A 14,358-nucleotide genomic window follows, 5' to 3' on the forward strand; every position below is an offset into this window, starting at 1 on the left:
TTTCCTGGAGTTTCAATACCCACTCTGTAGTCCACATAACTTTGATATGGATGGAAGTTGAAAATAAAAATGAGACCTGCTCTCTCAAATGCTATGACCTTATTGGATTCATGCTTTTCACTCACAAAGGCCTAAGAAAGAAAGGGAAGAAAAAAAACCCCAATACAATATTTTATTTCTAACTGAATTAAAAAAAAAAAAAAAAAAAAAAAAAGAAAAAACCTATGGCTTCTATATCTCATTTCAAGTAAAAATGTCAAACATTCAAGCATAAGGGCATTAACACGCAAAACGAAATTGTTTACCTATGTGATGTCTTATAAAATTTTTGATTCCTAAACTATAGCTTAATTTTTATAAGGCAATATAAAATTAAAGAGGTAGGAGCACATTAGGTACAGAGCACTTGAAAAGATCTTGCTTATAGACTGGTAATATGGTCTTTTTATCACACTTTCCTCAAGCAAAAAAAAAAAGATTCCTTTCATGAACCCAAATCTTCAGTCTACTTGTTATGGGGATCTGCATCACACATACTGTTAGTAATTAGAAAATGAAGCACTGGCTATGTTTTTTTGTTTGTTTTGTGAAATCTATGTGAGAAATAGCTTTGATAAGCCACATTAAATTGCTGTACATACCACCTTTGTTCTATTTGCTAAAGCCATGAATAACAAGACATCCATTTTAAAAAAATTCTTTAAAGTGAATTATGGCTAGCGTGACATAATTAAATACTGAGAAATTATAATAATTGAGTTGCTTTGATAAAAAGTATAATGCAATATTTGGGTTAAACCAGGCAAATACAAAAGTGACAGTCTGAAGACCAGGAGACTATAACTTACACTATACTGGGAGTGTTTTCTCAGTAACAGAAATTATTTATATAAAGTAAATAGTCAGAACAATTTACACTTTCCCAAGGCAATCCTTGGATTGGATTACAGACAATTTTATAGTTTGCTTTATCCAATCTACAGTTACTAACTAAAAATAGCAAAAATAACAGGAAAAGAGCTTGCTATGAAGCTAAAAGGAGACTTTCAGATTTCTATTATCTATGGAACATATTTCAGTGACATGTTTTGACAACTTGAAATATACGGTGGGGCATTACTCAGTGCATAATAAAGTGCTGTTTAAGATTTCTGCATGCAAATTTGGTATTGTTGTTATTCTGAACATGTACCCAACTGGTGACTAAAAACTTATCATTTAGTATATACAGCTTACCGGGGGAGATGCAAGCCAGCCAAATCTTTCCTCCAATTTATTCATATCTCTATCAAATGCGTTTAGGAATCTATAGCGGAGAAGATGATCCTCAGTAAGATTAAACTGTCTTCTGGCATAGTGGTAGCTCTCATTATTTCCTTTTCTGGGGAAGTCAAGCCATTCTGGATGTCCAAATTCGTTGCCTGTATTTAAAAATATTAAGGATCTGTGAAATCACGTGCTAAAAATACACTACAATTGCAGAAGTAGAAAGGAAATATACGTTACAAGTTTTAAATTCCAAAGAACAGTTCTCCATATATAAATTGCCATTTTATTATTAAGATGTCTTTCGGAATTTTCATGCTTGTTAACAGGTTTGTTTGGCCAATAAAACTACCTGAGCAAAAATATCCATGCACTCCAGGGGAAGTATAAAGTGGTGAAAGAATTATAAACTCTGTGCTAGCATGCCATGATTAAAATTTTCTCATTCCCATCCCTTAATAAGGGCAACAGAAATTCAGTCAACCATGATACAAATTTTAGAGTCACCATGAAACTTAAAAACGTCACTTTAACAGTAGAAATCCATTGTTTTAAGCACTTAGCAGAAAGCAGCGCTACCATTGACATAACCACAGAGACAGAAACCTCCCATTGTATCAATTAAACTTCAAACAATCAGAAGACCAGTTGGAAGCACTGTAACAACTTTCTTTTTACTTTTTATCCTGGCTATAAATACTGTTGCCATTGTTTCCAGTGGTATAAAAATAACTGCTAAAAAGATGACTTGAACTGTGGTTCCTCACACCCTAGAAAAACTCAAAAAGACCTCTTTTTTCAGGTAGCAGGATAAGTTATAGAGAGCAAAGCACAATGCTTAACGAGGACACATTCAGGATTTCATACCCAAAACAAGTGACTTAAGGGGCGGGACGACGCAGGGATCTAACAGGGTGCATCAATTCAGCAGCCTGGCAAGGGCAGCTCCTTTTCCAAATGCAACACTCAGTGTCACAAGCACCAGAGACACCTTTCAGGCTGGGGTGAATCTCGCTTGGACACCGAGCTCCTCTGCGTGCCCACCAGTTCAGGTCCCTTTGAGCGTGTGTAAACACCGTTGCATTTCCTACAGCAGTAATGCTTCACAAGTTTGCCAGTCCTGATTTCTAGCCCACACAACTACTGAATAGACTTCACTTTAAGACAAGGAATAGGTTTATTCAGACTTAGATCACGCTTCATTAAAAGAGATGGGAAAAAAGTTGTAATTTAATCAAGAAAAAGCTTAGCTTCTCTTCTGTAGAATCTCTGAAGCAAACCTCAGCTGTCAAGGGTAAAGATTCCCAGCAACACCTCATTTGGGACTCACTATTTTGAATTATTCATGTATCCAAGGTTTTCTTATTTTATATACTGTCATTATTACAGTTTGAGACAAATCCAAATGGACTTAATGGCTCTAACTTGTGCTATAACCTGCTGCCTAGCAAGCTCTCAGGCATTTTGGGCTATTCATGTTACACAGGATTAAGATGTCTAAAGTACCTTGAAAGTTAAACACACATTTCAAAGCCTATGATAGCCGATTCCTCACAAACATTGCCGAGATTACGGATATCACCTACTCACCATAAAACTGAGGCAACAAATGGTCCACCTGGAAATAGGTATGGAAAGCAATATGATCAAATTTAAGAGGGCTTCTACTTTTTTTTTTTTTTTTTTTTAAAAAAAAAAGACTCAAACACTTCTACAAGCAGTTCCTCAAGTTTTGTCAATAAACTGGAGTTCTGTGGGCAGACGAGGGGCAGGGAGGCTGAGAGAAGACGAACGTGTCCTGGATGGGTACCCGTGTGTGCAGCCTCCATCGCTGTCTCGCACAGCCTGCGCTGCCTGCAAGGCCTGGAGGATACGGTCAGCAGTGACCGCTATGAATTTAGATTTTCCAAGTGATTTTTATGTATTTCCATGCTTCACAGGAACAATGAACAGAGAACAAAGGAGAAAGGCTGCATATATACTTAGGAGAATCCTTCACAGCAGTATCTGTTTTGTAAACGAACTGACAAGTTGTAAATTAAATTTCCCATTCAGAAGCTAAACCTCTAGATTTCATATTCAGCTCGAAAGCAGAGACAAATATAAAAGAATCAGAATCACAGCAGGACTTTGAAAATGACCTTGGAATAATGCTGGACTGAGCTCTTAAACTGCGCTAACAATGTGGTATGGGAAACGAGGAAAGATATTGCTACAAAACAGACACTGTACCTAACCAAATTCGATATTCTCTTAAGAGCCGGGCAAGGTATTACCTTCTTTCATGATCTGCGCGCTATTGATAGACTACACCAGGTAGCTCAGTTAAAGATAGAAAAAAAAACACCAGAAAGTCAGAGATTATATGTATCTTGAAAAGATAGCCAAGGAAATTGTACCTATTTGTTCAAGAAAAACATAAAAATGGAGGAAATAAGAAATAGAAGAGAGTGAATAAACTAAACTAGCCCATCATTTCAATAGCATATTTCACTGTAAGCAGAGCACATCTCCATGTTTATACCATACACCGACGCGCCCGCCTCCACTCACTTTGCCTATTTCCCCACCACAGTAACTATAGTGCTGTTGGAATGCTGTGGTTTTGTTTTTTTTTAAAGAACAATATAAGTGCAGCAAAATGCAGAAAACCAGTATTAATTTCCTAACCATTACTAATGGCCACGAAGACAAAAAAAAGAGATTTAACACAATGCAGCAACTTGATAGAAGATTAAATTACTTGCTGATGTCAGAAAAACATGTTGAACATTTAAAAGTGCTCGCACTTGAAACATCTGTTTCCATGGGCACCTTCTGGACAATGTACTTGTGAGCTTTTTGTACATGTTTCTTGATTTCTTTTTATAGAAAGAAAAATAGAAGTTCATAAATTAGAGCAGAATGAATTCAAGTAGGCTTTTTGGTTATGTTTTTAATATATGGTACAGGGAAAAGTAACTTCTAAGATGCAAGCAGGCCTTCCAATAACCTCCCAAGAGTGCTTCTGCACTGGAGATGCATTAAGGCTACTCATCCTTCAATAAAAAATACATATCTGATACTATTCTTTTTTAAATTGCTATTTTCCCCTAATTTATAATGAATGAGGGGACGGTCTAGGAAAGGGAAGGTCCAGATAACTGACCAACACTTACTTCTAAAGGTAACTAATGGTACCTGCGAAGCATGCACTGTCCCCTTCCCCATATTCTACTCCATTTTTTAAAAGAATCAGCAACATTCAGTTCTTGACGACTGTGAAAGCCTCTAAGCACAGAAGTATTACTCAGATTTCTCTTCCTGTAATTAATTTTCTGTTTGATGTAAAGGTCCAAACTACAGATTGACAAGAAGCCAGCTGCTATAAATGACACAAATCAAGACAAAGGAATGAACGTGGGTGAGGCAGAGAACAAAGCTGAAATTAACTCAAATTTTGATTAAAAAACCAAAAGAAAACAACAACAACAAAAAGATCATTGAAGTGCAACGCATACTAACTTTATCTAGGAATTAATTCAAGTTTGCCATTTCCTACTTATTGCGTATATTAAACAACTTCACTATGTACGAGCCTACAAGATCACAATTTCAACAAATACCTAGTACTATAATGAAAATGTACACCACACTTGTTTATTAGAACAAGTTAGAAATGCATTTACACCACAAAGTAGTTATGTTGATGACTGCTTTGAAGCTGTGCGCCACAGGTCATTAAAGTTTTCTTGATCTCTCTTCTTCAGGCATCTGTGCTAGCAATTCTCTCTCAAAAAGTCAGGCTAAGCAGAACTGAAGGCATATTTAAAAGATGCAGCAGGCAGTGTCAAGAGATGCCTGTTATTTTGGTTTGTTTGTATTTTGAATTAAGCATGACATTAAATACTTTAAAAGCAGTTAAAGCAAGTAGTTAATTTGATACATCAAAGGTGAGAAGTTTAATTAGGTGTATAAGGCTGAACAAGTTTTTAAATGATCTAAAATACTGTAAAAAGATCCTATTTAAAGCTGATAAGCTGGAGCCTAGACACTTTGGGACAGAATTTCAACCCAAGTTGCACCTTAAAGTATTTCTATCATAGTGGAATTACAGCAATTTATGCAAGCCAGATAATCAACTTCTCCAGGAGTTGCAACCGTTTTAACTTCACTACCTTTGTGAACAATGATGACAATAAAACAATCTGCAGATTATACACAGAATCAATGTAAATCAGATGTAGACAGCATTTGGGCATTTATCATTATTTCAAAAAATAAATATTTCAAACAATTAATCCTGATTTTCCCAAGTCATGAACATTTTGGGTATTACACAATTCTGATAATTTTATTTACTCATGTTTGTACCAAAACTAGTTCTTACTATTCATACTACCAAATCCAAATAAAAATCTCCATACTGCTTTCGAATTATGAGAGAATGAGCTTCATTACAAACATTAATTTAATCTTGCCATCCATGTAACAATGCAATAAAGTGAAATTCAAAATGGACTACTCCTGAAAGACTTGGGTTAGATGACTTGGAGACCTCCGTATTTTTTTAACCTCTGTAGCACTGTTATTCAGTAACATATTGGCCCAGTAAAGACTAACCAAATCAATTCAGGTTAACAATTATGTCATAATTCCTGCATCAAACACAGGCTAGAGGAAATCTCATGCACGAGGTAATGGTGGGAAGAGAGGTACTGGTAAATCCAGGTTTGTGAGAAAAGTATTTTTCTCCTGTTTTCTGAAAATACCAGATATTGTTTCCTTCCAATCTATGGTAAGACAAAAATCAGGATAAATACCGTATTTGTTTTGAAACTCGGTTCTTCCATATCTCCCACAGGAGTAGGGAGTGGACACAACCTTGCCTGTATTAAATGATCAAAGAATGCATCTCTTTTGCTGCGATACAGTCATGAAAAAACACAGGCATGTCCCTAATGTATCAGAGACATGGAAAGTAAAGAGTCCTTACAACGGTACCCTAGCTCACACCAGGGATACAGTACTCTACCCACAGGAGCTGACAAGAAGAACCAGGCCAACTACAGAATGAAATCTGGAGGAATTTCCTGGGATGTCTGACTTGTTGCTCCAAGAAAAAAAATCTCTCAGTTGATCTAGAAATGTAGTTTCTAGTCCTCCCACCAGAATAACATTGATTTTATTTACATAGCACTGCAAGAAGGCTTCTATTATAATTACTTTTACAGCCTCCCTTTTCTTCTTTAGTACTTCTCTATCTCAACTGTTACCACAGCAATCTCAATCACGACTGTTACCTTTCCCCCTCTCCCCTTACAGACGATACTTCACACATTCAGCTAACATGGAAGCCTGTACTACATTTTCACACAGTCAGCATAGGTAGGTAGCACTTTTAAATTTCCTGCCTATCATTTTAATATCCAAGCCTTTAAATAATGAACATTCTCCTACTAAGGTTTTAAGCCTCCCTCTGCCCTGAGAAATTGTGAAGAAAATGATGGTAGTCCTCTGCAACATCATAAGGATCAAACCGCAATACTAACGGCAATTTCTTACAAATTCTATGATTACTTGTTGAAGCTCTGAATTAAAAAACAAACAAAAAAAGCCCCAAACAAACAAAAACACACATCAAGAAAACCACCCAACCAAAGGCAAATCACATTATAAAAAAAATCCTTCAACATAACCTGAAATAAATTTTCAGAATGTTATCCTTAGATATATGAACCAGCTTTTTGATAACTATATGTAGCTGTGAAACTTTCTGTGTAAGATCGTTTCATAAAAGAAGATCTGTGTGTTGGGGAATATCAGCTCTGGCAAAACCTTCATTGGGACAATATATTCTTCATTTCTTCTTTCGAGACTTTTATATTGAAAACTTAAAACTGGGTCACAGATAAACCGCTTATGGATTCAAAGAATTTGGGACCACAGGTAGGGTGTAGGAGGCTTCCTTGTTACAATCCTGGAGACTCTGCAGATGACCCTCCTCCCTTGACTTAACTGTCTAAAATTAGTTTCTATTCTTACTTTCTAAGAAATGAAAATGTAGCTTTTCAAATCATAACGATTAAAGAACAGCATAAAAAAAATTACGAACCCATGTAAACTGTGCGTATATAAACACATTCATGACAAAGCTTTTGGCAACAGAAAGTCGTACAACATAGCTCAGCAGGAAAATGTTAACTTTAAAAGCTATATTAATCTAAGTGTTTCATTACTTTTTAAACTTTTATAAAAAGGGCATTTCTGGTTACTGACCTTTTCTCCTCTGAAAGGGATACCTTTGTAGTACACATCACTTATAATAAATGCCTTTTGTCAAAGTAAACAGATCAGCCTTATTATTCCCTCAGTCATTAAGGCAAACAGGCACAGGTTAATACAAACAAATCATCCAGGAAAGCAAATATTTTGCTATCAGAGACTGTTTAAATTCAAGAGACTTCATAATTTACTATTTTTTTTAATAGAAGCTGACAAATCCTTCTGAGCCTGTGTTCTTAGAAGATACTGTACTAAATTTATACTACTGTTAAAGATTCAGTACTCTGATTTTCTTATTTTAATATACCAGCCTTCTCAAATTACATCATGCTATTGCTTTTTACACAGGTTGTCAAGCCAGATAAATAGTTAATCTTTACTTGTGAGTAGATGTCATGAAGTCGTTCCTCTCTACGAGACAATCTGGGTTTTTTTTTTTTTTACACATATTGCAACCTGCAAGATTTAACTAGCTTTTTTTTTATACTATAAAATATTTAGCTGACCAAAGCACTTTCAAAGTTTAGTGGTATTTCTAAAATACTCTCTTTGAATCATATTGATTACAATCTGTTCCTAACACATCCTATTTAGCAAATAAGGAAGGAACAGAAATTCTATTAGAAGACATTTCTCCCAGCCAGTTATGGTACGTTCTTCTCTCCCCTACATCTTCATTTTAAACTGGAAAAAGCAATTTTTCAGTTTACTGAAATTTGAATTCAGTAATTAATTTACTGAACCAATATGTAATCAATTTACTGAAAACTGAGCTCAAGAGGAAAATACTGTTGTAAAGTAAAAGAGAAACCGAAGAAATCAACTCCCATCTCAAACTTCTCTGAAATATGTTTTACTTAATCTCAGATAGATTAATTCCCTCATAGTTCCCATCTTCAACAATCTTCTTTTAAATAGCTCTAAGCCAGCTGATGGACCCTCGTATGCCATAGCCCAAGAGGAGCTAGCTTGGTTACCCAAAGCTCTTGCTGTCTTACATGTCAGGTGAGATTTTGATAACATCTAAGCACAGTTCACCCGCCTCTTAAAAAATATTTCAAATGAAATATCTCTTCAGGATTGTGGTACACTAACAAATTACTTGCTTCTCTCCTGTTCCCCCTGCCTATCAAGGCTGGCCTGTTTTCAATCATTTCCTACTGATGTTAAAAAGTATGAGCTACCATACTGTACAATATTATAATGTTGATAAAACAGTTCCAAGTTCCTAAAGGAGGTAATTTTCCAACTGTTCCAACAAGAGTTCTCACCATACCAAAGAGCATTCTTTGATCCTGATATTTCAAGCGTACACCTCCCTTTTGTCAGATCAAGTACACAAAACCCCAAGTAACAGGAAAACAAGCAATTCTGCTCCAAAGCACCAACTCTATACCTGTATTAGGAAAGGCTGGATGGCTGAGGAGCTTGCTTACATGGAGGAGTACCCAGGAGCAGACACAGTGGACAGACTATGGCATTGCTTGCTATGATTTACTTTACCTTTCAACAGAAGGACAGTGTATGATTGTTATGCCAGCATGTTTGTATTTAGTAGAACTATATTTACGCAGAAAAAAACCCAACAAAACATTCTCTGGAATAAATAATTCTTTCATTTACTTATATGCAGTGCTCCATCAAAAGAGTATTCAATGAAATATTAGTAGTGTCATTGGTAAGAGTATCCAGTTCCTAGGGGCGGATGAATGTTTTCCCTTGAATTATTTAGTGAGCAGAGCTAAAGAGTTTCTACAGCCTTAGTAAAAATGAGGGACTGACTCAGACACTGCGACATTGCCACTATGCTCTATGTGTAACATACATGCACACTATACATTATTTAGTTAACCACTTGGAAGAGCTCACTAAAATATTTAGAAACAGAAATGTTCTACAAAACATTTCAAAGGTTAAAAAAACCCCAACAAAACAAACCAACAAAAACACCCACCTCAAACCCACAAAACCTATGACAAGAAATTTCCTGAACAGAAGATGTGGTCAGAGAAGTTCCAGCTAGATCTTTCGGTGTGTGTATTGACTGGTACCACAACTGACGGGTTAAAAACCAAATCAAGGACCAGACTGGAACAGCAAAAGGTCACACAAAGATGGCAAACATTTTGCCATAATATATTCAAGAAAGAGCGGTCATCTTACTGGTGTCAGAAAGTCCAGAATTTCATCCTCTAGTTTTGAAAGACTAAAGGATTATGTTGCTGAAAAAGAAACAAAACGTGAACTGAAGAGATCATTTGAATAGTATTTGATAATAGTAAAGTTCAAGCTTTTCATATGATGCAAATCAAAAAAGAAAGTTCAGTAATATACTGTTCTTGCTATAAGAAATCCAGTTAAAAATAATTATGCATTTGTTAACAGCACAAAATAAGAAAATTTGAAATTAACATTTGGACTAATTAAAAAAGCAGCTCATAAATTAAAAAAAAACCAAAACCCAAAGAACAAAAAACCAACAAAAAGCTACCAGGTTGCCTTTGGAGGCTGAGCTTTCAGCAGAAACTTAATGGCACTACAGGGAGGACTACAATAGATGGCAAACAGCAAAGATGTCTGGGAAGACAACTTTTTGCAAGACTGTAGTATGTCAGATGTTCTTGCAATCTTCTCATGCCAGCTGAATATAAAAGGAGTTGTTAAATTTCTCATTTATTCTAAACAGAAAACTTTTTGAAGTGACAGATGTCAGGGCTCTTCAATATATAAATATTAACAAAGTGACAGTCACATATACCAACAGAGACACCTTCAACTTCCAAAATGTTATAACACTTCCAAAGAAAAGAAAGCTTTATACTTTCACAAACAAATATTAACACAGCAGTATCCCTTCACCCAGTTCTAGACAACTATTTCAAGCAAATAAACAGAAAGGAAAATACATGAGTCTTGTTCCATAGAACTGGCAACTTACCATTTGGTAAGGTGGTGACAGGGAAAAAAAGGTCGTTTTGTGAGAGAAGGAGCAAAATGCTCCTGGAAATAAAACAAAACAAGTAAAAAGAAAAATAAGGAGAGAAAAAAAAAAGAAAAAAGTAGTACACAGTACAGTCTAGCATAAAAAGTCAACAAAGAAGATGGATTGTGAGAAGCCATGCAGGCTGTGGAGAAGTCCTTTGAAGGAAAAGAGACATAAGGATGGAGAAGTGGGCAGTAGTGAAAGACAAAGTAGAACACTAGGATGACAGTGTTTAAATTCAATAGTCTTATCTGGGGTGGGGGAAAGACAAAGAAGTAGCAAAGTATGCTTGCATAAGTCATATCCAAAAAGATAACTTAGTAGTTAACACTGTACGATTAATTTTTTTGCACATGCACAGATACCCACCTTACCCCTACTAGCCTGACTGCAGACAGCCTACTCACGCAATCCTCAAAAAAGGTAAAAATGATGCACAGAGAACATAAGCTCTCTTGTCTTCAGACACTATTCAAATGTCCACAGAGTCCACCTGCAACTCTTATAACATGTATTCTGGGAAACTGTCTCCTTTATTTTATATACATTATTACACGTACAACAAATATTTGCATCTACATAAAATACAGTTCATACACAGAATTGATGTAACAAGGAAACAAAAAGGTAGATAAGGCACTGACTGGGAACTCGTTCCGCTGTCCACAAATCAGGCTTGTCATCCTTATGCCAAAGAAGAAAAAAACCCCAAAACACCAAAGTCTTGCCTTCCTGAAACAGTTCAAATCAGCCATGAGAGAATACTTCTGGATCCAGCTCTGAACCTTTTCTGACCTATTGTTCTCCAACAAGTACGTTCCAGATTCCTCCTAGAATCAGTAACACTCATAAGTGATAAGCTCATGTAAAGCTTCCTCCTGCCCTCAACCTGAGGCTAGCTCATCCCTATCATGCCGAGAATGTATTTATAAATTTCCTAAAAAACATTTGTTTTAAAAATTATCTTCAAGACCTTCACAATTTTATACATTTTCCATATGCCATTGTTTTCAGTGGGCTTGCGCACTCCAAGATATTTTCAAAATGCGATGTGGTTATTGTAGAAGTCTCTGAGAAGGCACAGCATCGTACTGCTAGCTACAACACCCTTTCCTGCAAGAGACAGAGAACCCCAAACAGCCAGTACAGCAGCTGAAGTAAGTAGTACCTGGGCACTGTGGCACAGTTAAGAGTCCAGAGACTTACCTCTGACGTGCTCAGTTCTCAAGACTGTGGCTGCCGATGTTAGACTCCTTTGATGTAAAAACAAAACAAAGAAAAAGAAAATCCAAGGTATTTCTAAGTTCACAAACCAGATATGCTTCAATGTATCTAAGGAAACAGTTATATTTTTATTCTGAATGTTACAGAAGTCATTTGTGAATTTGCAAGCTGCAAGGAGTATTCTGCAGGACTGTGCACTGTTTCAAAACAACCTATTACTGTAACGTCTCACCACTGTGAGCTTACATATATACAAATGTATGTATACATAATAAATATGTATAATTAAAACTTATATTAAAAATATAATCAAATAGTCTGTTTCTAAACACTTCTACACAACATCTGAATTCTTAGGTGCAACCAATATCTAACTCGAGCCATACCTTAGGTATGCAAGGATGTTTGCTTAAAAATTATTTGGAAAAAAACCAGAAAAATGGTAAAATCAAGCAGAAAAACAGCCTCAGAGCTAAGTGTACTGCACGTCAGCTAGTCCTATTCCGGTATGTTTCATTTGTGACATTCTCCCCATAAAAGACTCCACTGCCACAGCGACCATGCTATCCATGCGTTTTTCAGCATTTTGGATGTGCTGCCTGCCTACTCACCCCTCGACCTGTCAGTGCAAGATATATGAGATAATAGTTCATACTGGCTGATTACCACTGTTGTTTTCAAATGTATATTTTCTAGATTTATACAAGGGTAGCCAGGTTGAAAACATGTTTTGCACTTCAAACCCAAGGTACCAGCATCGCGACAGACCTCACTTGAGGGACTTTTCACATTTTGGGATTGCATCTCATTGATACCTATTACTACACAGATCTGCTTCACTTATAAATTTACCCTGGAGTCAGAGAAGCCGGTTTGTGAGTGTGGTCCTTAGCAGGTCCTTCAGAAATGTATCATACGACATGTCCTAGCACTACACTGCTCTGAGATATGGAATAAATTAGGAAGTTGTGCAGAGCTCCTGAAGAAACAGCAAGAAAGGAATCTGATGTACTTGTGATAGATGCCAGCACATCTCGGCATGGCATGCTGACTGGCACACAAACGTTCTGTCCTTAAATAGCCCAGGTTTTACAGTCCAGCTCAGTTCTGATGAATGTAAAATTAACTGATCTGCTGTGAGTGAATGCAACCCCTCTATAATTACGTTTGGACATAGTTTAGCCTCTAAGATATGTTGTAAACTTCAAAGGCCTTCTCTGAGTCCTTGGACAAAAAAACCCCAACCAACCAACCAAAAAACACCGCAAAAAAACAAACTTCCCAAAAACCAACACAGAAACCAGCACGGAAAGTAAAAGTCAGTATCCTAATCTCAAAACAATTTATAGAAATAAAAGGAGTACAAAATCTGACACAAAGTTGTAATATTTATGCAGAAAATCGTCATGTTAGCAGAGAATTTCAGCACACTGAAGTGTGAAAAAACAGTAAAACGATTCCAAAACAAGCCATGCATCACATCTGGTAAGAAACTTTTTACATTAAAATCCTTGCAGGTTCCTAACTCAGCATTTAAACATTATGGCAACATACGTCAAAAGTTTTTGAACATAATCGCATCTTTCAATTATTTACTGTTTAGAAAATACAGATCAGCAAGATACAGACCTATTTTCAAAGCTTTCATTTGAGTGTTTTAAATATTAAGAATTTGACATCACATCTCCAATGTAATGCATGTAGTACTTGGCTAGTAAATCCAAACACACTGCTAAGAAGAAAGGCTAATGTTATGACCCAGAATTGCATACTAACAACATTTCAGAATGTGAAAAACCCTCCAAAATGAGAAGAGTTGCAAATGTTTCAAAGTCAGGTTTCTTTTACAGCATTCTTTCAAAATAATTTGTTTCAGTAAACAGACTTGCCTCAGTGAGCTGATGAAAAAAAAACATAGCCCTGGCAAAATCCAGCATTCTTACCATTCAGCACAGTGTATTTTCCTTCTACTGTTTCTTCAGTTCTACTGCTTAGGAGGAAAACATTTAAATTTTTATTGTACTTCTACCTTGCAGCAAAGGAATCTACAAGGCTGATGCTAAATAATCATGCACTGAGGATTTAAGGTTAGATCAGGTTGGTTTGGTTTTAGCTTTTTTGTTGGTTTGTTTGTGTGTTGGGGGGAGGATTGTTGCCATTTTTTTGGTCCCCCTTTTTTTTTTTTCAGTACACAGCAGATGAAAATAAAGCCAACTATTGACACTGAAAAAGACTGGCCAACTATCCCCTTTGCTTCAGGACTACTGCTGTGGGATGAATGAAATATTAGCAATCTGTAAAATTCAAACATGCTGGAGAAAACATAAATACAAGACCCACACTTTGAGAATCCTCTATTTTGCTAATAGTAACACAGTCCTGAGACAGTATATGTTGGTCAACCAACGTGCTTTCCTGTACAGTTATTAAAGTGATACGTGAGAAAAGAAGATTCATTAGGAGAGCTGTATGTGTAGACCAGGGGTCCTCAAGCTTTTTAAACAGGGGACGGCGCGCGGATGAAGTGGCAGGGAGTCATCTGCGGCTGCTTGGTTTCCCCCCGCAACCCCCAGCGGGGTCTGTAAATCCCAGGGGCCGGATTGAGGACCCTGGGGGGCTGT

The 14,358-nt window shown here is 36.5% G+C and overlaps 1 protein-coding gene across 2 annotated transcripts in view; it reads right to left on the reverse strand.

Annotated features, from left to right (window-relative positions):
- The window catches only part of GBE1 (1,4-alpha-glucan branching enzyme 1), a 167,245-nt gene that overhangs the window by 24,700 nt on the left and 128,187 nt on the right, over positions 1 to 14,358 (reverse strand). For both annotated transcript variants that reach the window (XM_056327314.1, XM_056327315.1), the window contains exons 13-14: positions 1,237 to 1,421; positions 1 to 131 (exon numbers count right to left, since the gene is read on the reverse strand). In XM_056327314.1, coding sequence (XP_056183289.1) covers positions 1 to 131; positions 1,237 to 1,421 — 316 coding nt within the window. The remainder of the gene's footprint in view (positions 132 to 1,236; positions 1,422 to 14,358) is intronic.

The sequence above is a fragment of the Falco biarmicus genome, chromosome 2, assembly GCF_023638135.1.
Source record: "Falco biarmicus isolate bFalBia1 chromosome 2, bFalBia1.pri, whole genome shotgun sequence".
NCBI classification, from domain to species: domain Eukaryota; kingdom Metazoa; phylum Chordata; class Aves; order Falconiformes; family Falconidae; genus Falco; species Falco biarmicus.